Source organism: Canis lupus, chromosome 31 (assembly GCF_003254725.2).
Source record: "Canis lupus dingo isolate Sandy chromosome 31, ASM325472v2, whole genome shotgun sequence".
NCBI classification, from domain to species: domain Eukaryota; kingdom Metazoa; phylum Chordata; class Mammalia; order Carnivora; family Canidae; genus Canis; species Canis lupus.
Window position 1 is genome coordinate 33,834,372 of NC_064273.1, and position 12,453 is coordinate 33,846,824.

Sequence of the window (12,453 nt, forward strand, 5' to 3'; positions counted from 1 at the left end):
CACACTCTAAGATGGAGATCAGAAACAGAGGAGCCAGAGTTGGTGATTAACCGGGAACCATGATTCCAGCCTAAAACTATCTCCATTCTTCCACGTTAAGAGAATAAATACTTCTTTAAGGAACTATTCACCAGGTCTTTCACTCCTGCTATTTGTATGCTTCTCTTGTTTTTTGGGTTGTTTTTTTTTTTAAGATTTTATTTATTTATTCATGAGAGACAGAGAGAGAGAGAGGCAGACACATAGGCAGAGGAAGAAGCAGGCTCCATGCAGGGAGCCCAATGTGAGACTAGATTCCAGGACTCCAGGATCACGCCCTGGGCCAAGAGCAGACACTCAACCGCTGAGCCACCCAGGCGTCCCACTTCTCCTGGTTTTAACAACAAAAAGTATCCCAAAATGACACTTTTGAGTTCTGACGCCTAGGCAACTCAGACATAATTTTAAGGCTTAGTCATAGCATAGCACTATAGGATGGTGATTTCCTGTATTTCTCATCCCAATACCAGATTTTGCTTTTCATTACTTTGTGTATTTATAAACATTCTTAAATTCACTGCATAGTATGTAAGTACTACATTCCTCCACCAATTACTGAAACTCTTCTGCATCAACACATGAAGGACATACCTTTACAAAATTACCTTCAAAGAATTAATTGCGACATTAATAGAATACTGAACATTTCAGATATCAATGAAAAACAACATTTGCTACCTGTCTTTCATTACCTCAAAAATCAGCAGGTTACAACTCAGTAGCAAGAAGACCCTACTGCCCAGACTATAACTGTGAAATATGTCCCACTTTAAGAAAAACCAGGCTGCTTAAAAGAAAAGAATGATTCCACATCCAGGATGAGAAATTTAGAAGATAAACTTGTAACTCCTTGCCATGCTTGATAACAGGGACGCTATAGAAGGATACTACCTGTCATTTCAAAAGGATTCAGGAGGCACCTCCAAGTGGCTCTTCCCGGTCAGAGACGGAAAAACTTAAAAATCAGTAAGGATATTAGAAAGAAGCTAAATCATGGCAGTGTGATTTACACAGTGAAGAACACAAACACAAACTGGTCGTTACTGGGGGTGAAAGGGAGTAAATCTTCATTTTGAAGGTGAATAAAAGCAAGATAAGCATCTATCTTGTCTTTTTGATACAAACTTTACCACTAGGTGAAGAGTACATTTGGGTAAATTTTTTAGAAGCACCCACTGTAACAAATGAAGACTTCAGAGTTGAGCAATCACTGTTTCATGGCTCCTAATGAGTTAATGGACCCAGCCAGTGAGCACCAACGCCTGCTTCCCTCATGAAGAGACAACACATATTATGTGCCTTTTCACAAAGTAACTTAAATGGTCTTGCAAAGAACTGAAAACACGCCATGAAACAATTGGAAATTTAAACACAGACTGAGTATTTGATTCTACTGAATTATTTTTTTAAGGTTATGATAAAATTAGGACTGCTTGTAATATTGAAAATTTCTTATCTTTTAGAATTACACAGACATATTTATGAACAAAATGATACACCTGGGATTTACTTCAAAATAACACTGAAGGGAGAAAAGCAGGTATTTGTAAAGATGGAACAAGAATGGTTAAGCAAAAATTTACCATAGTAAAAACTTAAAGAACAATTTCGACATTTTCCTACAATTAAAAGATTCCAACCCATTACTAAAATATATTTATATGATTATTTATATCACTAATGGGAGTAAAAAATGCATAAAATAACCATATAGATATATTTTTGTAAAAAGAAACAATATTAATAGATATCCTAAAACAAACCTAAATATGCCTAGTGGTACCTCTGGTACAACCACTCTTCGTTTCCAAGCCTGCAGGTCACGTTCTGTAGCAATCTGACTACGTGGAGCATTTTGATGCATCTGACGAACACCTTCAACTTGTCCACTGCGACGCAGACCAATGTTTGGAGGGGACTGGATGTCTAAGCTCAGCCTTCTAAAACCTAAAGAAAAATTGTCAAAATTGATTCCAAAACAAATATGCATTGAACATATAATAGGAATATACATTCCTAATAAGCTACAAAAAACAAAAATACCAATCAAAACAACTCTGTAAAAAAGAATCATAATGTAACTGAGATCAAAATACAGGACACCTTTTAACTTCAACTTCCATTTTTACTAGACTTCCTGAAATCTTTTAATGTACAGATATTTTCTATTATACTGCTATTATTTGCAATCCTAAAGGTCTTGCCTTCCTCAAAACTGCACACTAAAAACACCTCTTTTTGGAAAAATTAGCATTGCAGATAGTCTCTTCAAACTATGGTGGCTTCATAATAAGAGCTAAAACACCAACATTACTTGTGACTTTAAGAGATAATCTGTGCCACTGGGGCAGGCAAGCTCCCAAAGTGGATATTAAAACTTCACAAAATGCGATAGGGAAATGCTGGCAAGCTCCTGAATTGGAGCTGAGAGAGTGAAGGACAGGGCAACGCAGACCCCAGGAACCCAGCCTGTGCAGAGCTGATCTGGGGGGCAAAGGAGGCAGGGCAGCCTCCCATGACTGCAAGTCAGCAGGATGAATTATGGAGCCCAAAGTGGCAGCAGATATCCCAGGTAAAGTGCTTGTTTTCTTAAAACATTGGATAAAGGGGCTCCTCCTATTAGTGTAAACAGAAACTATGGGCTATATCCATGCTTGTAGGATGACAAAAAATTCTGGGAGTACCAGTGCAGCATGACATGGCAGGGAGCACGGCTTCCCTAACCTTCCACGGCATTCATCTTCCCCCGTTGAGTTTCCATCTGTTTAACCACTGTCTGCTCCTCTACATTATCTCCACTACTAATGTAATGAATACTACATTCCAGGATCAGGAACTTCATCCTGAAAATTCATTCAAGCCTTCTGATTCCATAAGAAACATTTAGCGCTCTAACCAACTAATATTTTTTAATTAAAAATGTTTAAAGGGAAACCTAGAACTGTAGTTTTCCTTAAACATTCAAACACACTTTGTTCTTTACTCATTTAATACAATTTTATAAATACTCTTATCTTAGAGCAAAAAAGGTTTTAACAGCCTCTCTAGGTACTTGAAAATCAAACATTCGTTTACTAGCACACCAACTTCACACCTAATGAAATCACCCTCAGACTACTGAAGTGGTAAAAATACACTTCATATTTTTCACACTGCACGTAACTGACAGTGACTTCATTTACTCTCAGTTCAGCCTTATTAAGACAAGATATTTCTCATACATCTTACCTCTTCGAGGTGTTTCTTCTCCACTTGGAAGTCCACTGGGAAGAGTATCCTGATCTGCTCCCATTCTCTGATCCTGCTGCTGCTGCAACTGTCTTATCATTCCATCAAGAACACTGGACTCTGGGCTTCGTTCACCATTATCATTGGTTTGTAGGCTTATAATCTGTTCAATCACCTCTCCGTCACCTGTACATTCAAAATCATAATAAACACAAATAGGAAAACTCTCGAACCCTAAACCCCTGAAGTAAGCATGTAGAAACACGCGGACAGCGGAAGCTTCATTTTATTGTTACACACTAACAGTCCCCTCAAACTTATACAAGACATACTTCATTCAACTCTGATTTCCTGAGGTCTCCAGACAAGACCAGAGTAACAATGTGTTATTTCTGACGTACAGAAAAAGAGTGGCATTTCTTCTCTGCTCTCTTTTTTTTTTTTTTTAATTTCTTAAGAGAGTAATACTCTTCAACAAACTATGGCTGTAGCTCCTGAAAGCAGGTGCAGTAGAGGGAGGGAGGGAGAAGCTACACGTGCCTCGCCCACTAAGCTTAAGTTCCTCTATCCCTTAGGTATGCTTTTAGCATAGCCAGTACCCATAATTCTTCAAGTACAAAATCAGAATTTTTAAAAAGTCACTTTGCTTCCTTATTTTTCAACTAACAGGTTCAGTTAGTATTAATGGATAGAAAGTGTTAGATGGTTGTGGGGTCTGGAAATTTATCTAAACACTAACATATCCTCCCACATAAAATCAATCTTCTTTGAACAGAATACAGACCAAGCCCCCACCCACTTATAAGTAGAACCCTAACAGATTGAAATTAATAGGGTATTTGCAAAAAGAATGAAAAATATAACCTAGTCTCTACAGTAACAGATCCAGAAACTAAAAAATGTCATATACTATTTCAGGAAAAAAAAAAAATACTTGCATCCTACTATCTGAATTAAATTCCCTTGTATCTCATGGATAACATCTCCATTTCACCATGACCATCAATGAAGAACTTACATGAGCTAAATGTCCTAATTCTGTATCTTAAAATCACTGTTTCTATATTTTCAAAAAATGAGCTAAGAAAGCAAAAAGTGGAGCCCTAATCTAAAATGATAAAAAGATTTTAATTAGAACAGGGAATGGTAAAAGATTCCTAAGACCACCACATGGAATGAAAGGGAAAACAACAGAAAAGATGACTCCTGGTCCTCTCCCTCTCCCTGTAAAAACCCGAGGTCTACAGAACATAGAACTTTTCATTCATAGCACAAAACACTTAATGTAACATGGCAAATATCATCAGAACGAGTTGGCATAATGCTATTCAAATACTGAAATATTAAACTTGGGTTCTATGGGTTCCCAAGTGGCTCAGTCAGTTAAGCATCTGCCCTTTGGCTCACATCATGATCCCAGGGTCCTGAGATGGGTCCAAGTTGGGCTCCCTGCTCAACCGGGAGTCTTTTCTCTCTCATTCTGCCTCGGAAATAAAATGTTAAAATAAAAATAAAGTGGGGTTCTACCCATGAAGATTTAAGTACTATAGGAACTGCCCTCCCCACCATAAACTACCACAACCCTGGAAAAATTATATACATGCATAAAATATATATATAACCCTGGTTTTCAGACACTGGACAACAGATACAGAGCACTGTAATCCCTGAGGGAAGACCAATAACGGAGTCTAGCCTTCTGATTGCCCCAGGTAACAGCTGGAGGCACTTTCCAGGCTGCAAAATAAGGAGAGGAAACCCAAAGAGCATCCAGAGGTTTCAATGAGTTGAGGAGACAGAGGTCAGAGCTTGGGAGCAGCAGGGAAGCCTAGAATATGCAGGGCTGAACATCAGAGAAGAGTGAATTGCATGGAAAGCTCAGAGATACACAGTAATGCTGAACTGATCCTTTGACTAAATAATGATACAATGCACACACTGGGTAAAACTCCACCCTGCAGGTGGAAAAAACATGAAAAGGCAGTATCCCAAAAAATTCCCAGAGCTCTCACAGAGCTAAAAATAGTCCATGTTCCCACCAGCCAGAAAGAGATACTTCAGAATATATAGAAGATTTGTTCTATGCATACTTCCAATCTTAAACTCAGAAGAGTTAAAAATGTGTGTTTAAGGCAATGAAAAGTACAATGACTGTTCATGGTCTGGTGCCAGAAGTTTTACCCACTGCTGATTCCATACCATCAGTGCAATTGTCAACACAAAAAGGTAAATATTATTACGAAATAGTTGCAACTTTGAAGGCCTCATAAAAAAGATCATGGATAAAACCACAGGTCTGCAAACCACACTCAACAATTCCTGTCCTACAGCAACCATTAAAAGTAACTAAGATAAACAGGTATCTTTAGTAAGATATTAGTGGAGATAGTATGAGATACTAAAAAGTAATCAATTTCAAACAAGGCAGGAAAAAAAGAAAAGGCACAAAGAATAGAAAGGATAAAGAGAAAAGAATAGCAAAATGGTAGAAAATTAACCCTGACCATACTAATAATTTTATTAAATGTAAAAGGCCTACATTTTCCAATTAACAGGTTCAAATTGGATTGGTGCCTATAAGAAATCTGTTTTTTTGATTTTTAAAAGATTTTGTTTATTTATTCATGAGACATACAGAGATAGGGAAAGACACAAGTAGAGGGAGAAGCAGGCTCTCCGTGGAGAACCCAACATGAGACTCAATCCCAGGACCCCAGATCACGCTCTGAGCTGAAGGCAGACACTCTACCATTGAGTCACCCAGGTGTCCCAAGAAATCTGTTTGAATATAAAGACATAAATTGGTTATAAAAACTGAAAAGAGGGGATCCCTGGGTGGCGCAGCAGTTTAGCACCTGCTTTTGGCTCAGGGCGCGATCCTGGAGACCCGGGATCGAATCCCACGTCGGGCTCCCAGTGCATGGAGCCTGCTTCTCCCTCTGCCTATGTCTCTGCCTCTCTCTAGCTCTCTCTCTGTGTAACTATCGTAAATAAATAAAAATTAAAAAAAAAAAAAAAAAACTGAAAAGAGGGGATCCCTGGGTGGCTCAGCAGTTTAGCGCCTGCCTTCGGCCCAGGGTGTGATCCCGGAGTCCCGGGATCAAGTCCCACATCAGGCTTCCTGCATGGAGCCTGCTTCTCCCCTCTGCCTCCGTCTCTCATCAATAAATAAAATCTTAAAAGAAAAAAAAAAAAAAAACTGAAAAGATACACCATGACAATACTAAAGAAAATTGGCTGGATTAGTATTTTAATATGAAAACAAAATAATAGTCTTCAAAAGAAGAAATGCTACTAGGGGAAAAAAGGAACAATTCATAACGATAAAAGAATTCACCAAGAGAACAATCTGAAATGTGTCTGCACCTAATAACAGAACTTTAAAATACATAAAGCAAAAATTAATAAAATCAAAGAAAGACCTAAGATAAACCCAGTTGTTAGTTTGGTACTTCAGCACTCCCAAGAGGAACCCCAAAATGGAAAAAAGCCAAATGCCCTTCAACTGTTACTGAATGAATAAATGACAGTATATGCATACAACACTACTCTATTAACAAACAGGAACAAATAGCTGATCTGTGCAAGAACAAAAATGAATCTCAAAAGCAGCATGCTAAGTTAAAGAAGCCAGACAGAAGATTTAGTATTGTACAATTCGACTTATACAAAGTTCCTCAAAAATACAAAATTAAAGTGACAAAATAGAACAGTCATTCCAAGAAAGCCAGAAGAACTTTTGAGGGTATTAGAAACATTTTGTACCTGGATTGTGGTAGTTACATGACTGTTCAACATCTGCCAAACTAATTTGACTTGTAAAACTTAAATTTGGTGAATTTTGTTTTATGTAAACTATACCTTAAACTAATAGAAAATATGTAATTGAAACAGTAAACATATAGTGATTTACACATCAAGTTTTAGCCTCAAATATAACTGGTGATTAACTTTTTTTTTTTTTTTTTTAAGATTTTATTTATTCATGAGAGACAAAGAGAGAGAGGGGCAGAGACACAGGCAGAGGGAGAAGCAGGCTCCATGCAGGGAGCCCAAAGCAGGACTCGATCCTGGGTCTCCAGGATCATGCCCTGGGCTGGAGGCGGCCTAAACCACTGAGCCACCCGGGCTGCCCAGTGATTTTACTTTTAGTAAAACAAACCTCATCCAAACAAAACAGAAGCATTTTTTTTCTTTGCTTAATAACATCTGTACAGAGAAACACTGCACTACTAGGAACAAATACAAAAACAAAACAAAACCAAACCTCTGCCCTTGACTAGGGCAGGCAAAGTACAAGACAGGACTCAAACATCTTGTGCCAGAAAGTAAGGAAATGTTCAAGGGATGCAGTAAAGAGAACACTCAGCCTGAAAAGATTCTCACACTCAAATCTAAAAACAGTGTTAGCAACAAAATAATAACCATTATGGATTATAACCCATTATATAACAACCCCGAAGTCCATATTAAAATTTAATGAACTGTCTAAACATATAAAAGGCAGACTAATAAAATGCAAATGCAATGATGACAGAATTAGAAAACAACCATTTTGCTGCAATCTTTGGAACAACTGAATCAAGCAAAAATCATCAGTGGACTCTAAAACTTTTAGGTAAAGTTGTATCTCCCCACAAATGTTTTACTAATTACAAAGAGAAAAATAACTATGGTGCAGAAACTTGGCAGGCACCACCTTAACCAAATTTTTTCAATAACATCATCAATATTTGTATAAAACACAATCATAAGCATCCTGATGTGATGCTGCAGGTAAGCTACATCATCATTTACACACTGTATTCTATCAAAAAATGTACAACCTGGGGGCACCTGGGGGCTCAGTCAGATTCTTCATCTTAAGAGTAATAAGTTTGAGCCCCACATTGAGTGTAGAGATTACTTAAAAATAAACTTAAAAAAAAAAAAAAAAAAAAAGTACAACCTGAACTTCACCAATGACAATTAACTTTAATGTGCAGTCCCAAATTGAGATCCACATAGGGGAGAACAATAAAAGTTTTAACAGGCATTAGAATAACAGACAACATTTGATTGCAGACTATAGATTTCATAACAGTATTACATCAGTGTTAAATGCCATATTTGGTAACTGTTTATGGTTACATAAGAGAATACCTTTGTTCTTAGAAAATACATATTGAAGTTATCTAGGGATAAATGAACACACATGCAGTCCAGAACTTAGGTGCTTAAAAATAACTGTATGTATCTAGAGATAGAATGACAAAACAAATACTGCAAACTATTACTGGTGATCTAGAAGTTCGTGAGTTCTGTATATTTTACATTTTTCAAATAAAAATTAAAAAAAAAAAATTTACACTTACTTGTTGCCACATAGCCTAGCTGTGGAACCAAATGTTCATCTGCAGAATTTTCTCGGCCTGGTACTAATCTCTGATATTTAGTTGGATGAGGATTTCCATCTACATCTACCAAGAATGGTGGAGGCATAAGGTGAGGAGCCTGCTGAGTTTGCTCATCTAAGACATAATTATTAGAATCTCTAATCAGTGGTCGATAGTCAGTATGGAAGAACATCTGATCAGGAATCTGAAAAAAGAAGTTTACAGATAGACATTTTGAGGTTTATAAAAGTTAAAGAATACAAATATTAAGTAGCTATGTATAATTTGAAAAAGAAACTAATTCAATACACCTAACATATTTTCAAAACCTCTTTTTTCCCCCAAAACATCCTTAATAACTACTTATAAATAACTACTTACAATAACTACTTATAAAAAAAAACACTAAAGATAACCTTTTACAGACAAACCAAAAAACAAACTTTTAATATAGAAAATAGATGGTTACCAGAGGGGAGGTGGGCAGGGAGATGGGTGAAATAGGTGAATGGAATTAAGAGTACACTTCTCTTGACGAGCACTGAGTAATATACAGAATTGTAGAATCACTATATTGTACACATGAAGCTAACATAACACTGTATGTTGACTACACTAGAATTACAATTTTTTTAAAGTGGTTAAAATATTACAAAAGAAAAAAAAAAAGACCTTTTCATATGGCTTGCTGCATCCAAAACCAAATATCAGAAGGTGTCCATGAGAATCTGTACAGGCAAAATGCTGTCCATCCTGTGAAAACTTACAGTCAAAGACAGCTCCATGTCCTTGCCCTTCAATCTAGGAAACACAGAGGAAAAAAGTTATAACCAATTCTACACAAGTGCATTTGCTTTATCAACCGTTTTCATGTCAATTACCTGCTACAGCTACGTCACTTTTTTTTTCCCAAGATGTTCAATGCGGGGCTTGATAGCTAGTCTAAGAATGATTTCTCAAAATCATAGAAGGAAAGATCATAAGCCAATCCAAAGTAAAGTCTTCCTTTACTTCTTAGAAATGAATGACAATTTCATAAACAAGATAAATGACTCAAGATCAACAAAGTGTGGTATTCGTGAGTGAAAATCAGTACTTTTCTAGAATTTAAACTTTCCGGGGGATCCCTGGGTGGCGCAGCAGGTTAGCGCCTGCCTTTGACCCAGGGTGCGATCCTGGAGACCCGGGATCGAATCCCACATCGGGCTCTCGGTGCATGGAGCCTGCTTCTCCCTCTGCCTGTGTCTCTGCGCCTCTCTCTCTCTGTGACTATCATAAATAAATAAATAATTTTTTTAAATGTTTTAAAAAAATAAATAAAAAAAAAATAAACTTTCCACTAAGATGACTGACCACCATGCAAAAGTAGGAATGCTGCCAAGTCACAAGAGAGCACATGGAAATGCCTGCACCTACCTTATTTCAAACTACCACAGGTTTAGGAAGGATGCTCCAATTACAGCATGAATGTTGCCTTAATAGACTGCTTTTCAACTTTTATTCTTGTTCTTCAACTGAAATTACATTAGTTTAGCACTACCAATTTATAGATAAATGAATTGTTTCATTAACAGCTTGTTGTCTAAGCCTGTAACTCTCCAATAACTGAACTTTAGGGCAAGTCTGATCAGTGATGGAAAATCAATCACCCAACTCACTAACTGCCAAAACAAACTCATCCCATGCCCAAATATTGCTTAAAAATCAACACTCCAGGGGATCCCTGGGTGGCGCAGCGGTTTAGCGCCTGCCTTTGGCCCAGGGCACAATCCTGGAGACCCGGGATCGAGTCCCACGTCGGGCTCCCGGTACATGGAGCCTGCTTCTCCCTCTGCCTATGTCTCTGCCTCTCTCTCTCTCTCTCTCTCTCTGTGACTATCATAAATAAAAATTAAAAAAAAAAAAAATCAACACTCCACTACCACTATACCACACATAAATGTGTACTGATTAACATACATGAAAATTTAGTTACTGGGATAATTAAGGCACTACCCTATTACACGTACACATAATATGTATACAAATTTGTATTCTCTCATAACATAAAAAGGAATAAACGGAATAATTTTCTTCCAATTTTTTTTAAAACAAAGGAACACCAATTCACCTACACAGTCCTTTGAGAAGCGACCTTCACTACAACCCTACTTGTACCCTGGCACCACTTCACACCCCTGGCCTGGAACCTCCAGTCCAGGTAAAGTAGAGGCAACCGCCCTTCTCTGGCAAGTCAAAGATGGTGGCAGCTAATTTCCTGTCATACATGTGCACCTAAGTGCACCAAAAGTTCTGCTAAGGTACCTGCAGAGAAGGAAGTTTTCCTGAGTAGGATCTTGCAGAGCAAGCCAGACTTGGGTTTCTCCCTATAGTTTAAAGAGTCCTCCACAGTGATTCCTGACAAAATGCAATGTACAACTGTGCTTGTACAACAATTCAATGTCACATTGAAGGTTATTATGTATTTAATATAATAACATAATGGTGGTAATTTATAACCCTATGTAAATCTGTCTAACAGAAAACTGGGAGTCTCTCAGCTGAGCCATAAAGGTAAGAAGAACTCAGTCCAGGTGCCTGTGTGGCACTTCCAACTCCTGATTTCAGTTCAGGTCATGATCTCAGGGTCATGAGATCGAGCCTTACATCAAGCCTCACATGTGGCTCTGCATTCAGTGGGAATCTGCTTAAGGTTCTCCTTCTCTCTCTTCCCCTTGCCTCTGCTCACATGCTCTCTCAAATAAATTTTAAAATCTTTTTTAAAAATAAAAGAAGTTGAAAAAGAACCCAGTATATGCAGCAAAGTTTGTATGTCTCACTGGAAGTAAGATCACCATTGTCCACTTGAATCTGCTTTGGTTCAGAAGTTGTTTAGGTTATATTCTGCTGAAAGCCTGAATTAATGTAGTTTTCTGTTTTGATAAGTTAAATTGAGGATGTAATGTTCTTAAAGAGTTTTAAAGAACAAATAAGAAAATGGGAAAAAAAAAAGAAAATGGAGATACCTATAAAATTTAAAACCATAGAAAAATTGCTGAAAAAGACTTATTTTTCCAATAATTTAAACCCAGAGATGCAACTTTCTGAGATGCCTAATTACACATGTGCAATTCAGCAATGTTTTTTGTTATTTTAGTGCATTTTATGGTAATAAATACTGCATTTTGAACTGTTTGTCAAGAATTGTCCAAAATAAGCATGCTGCAATAAAAAATTTAAGGTTTAAAAAAAAAAAAAAAACATGGAACACATGGACTCAGAGGGCCTTCAATCAAAGGTCTAAGAACCACATTCATCTCTACACCCTACTATTAGACTTCCTCTAAAATGAATTACACTTTGAACTGGAACAAAATAAACTTTACAGTAATTTTACAAAACATCTCATATGTATATCAAGCAATAGTCTTGACAACACAAAAACTCTTTTATACAGTAACTCCCCTCAGAATTTAACTTAAGGAAATAATCACAGACCTACATAAATAGCCATCCATGTACCTGGATATTCAAAGTGATGTCACTGTGCATACTTCAGAAACCATTTAAACACTCAACAGTAGGTTAACCATATAACCTGAGAAAGGATGAATTTTCAGTCAAAAATGTAATTGCAATTTTTTAAAAATATATTTCAGATTCTGGAAAATATTCTTCACATAAAATGAAAAAAAGAGGGATCCCTGGGTGGCGCAGCGGTTTGGCGCCTGCCTTTGGCCCAGGGCGCGATCCTGGAGACCCGGGATCGAATCCCACATCGGGCTCCCAGTGCATGGAGCTTGCTTCTCCCTCTGCCTGTGTCTCTGCCTCT

General features: G+C 37.4%; 1 protein-coding gene across 2 annotated transcripts in view; it reads right to left on the minus strand.

The window, feature by feature from the left end:
* Positions 1 to 12,453, minus strand: part of BRWD1 (bromodomain and WD repeat domain containing 1) — a 121,020-nt gene that overhangs the window by 63,875 nt on the left and 44,692 nt on the right. For both annotated transcript variants that reach the window (XM_035709422.2, XM_025449771.3), the window contains exons 16-19: positions 9,315 to 9,443; positions 8,622 to 8,847; positions 3,268 to 3,453; positions 1,803 to 1,986 (exon numbers count right to left, since the gene is read on the minus strand). In XM_035709422.2, the coding sequence (XP_035565315.1) occupies positions 1,803 to 1,986; positions 3,268 to 3,453; positions 8,622 to 8,847; positions 9,315 to 9,443 (725 nt within the window). The remainder of the gene's footprint in view (positions 1 to 1,802; positions 1,987 to 3,267; positions 3,454 to 8,621; positions 8,848 to 9,314; positions 9,444 to 12,453) is intronic.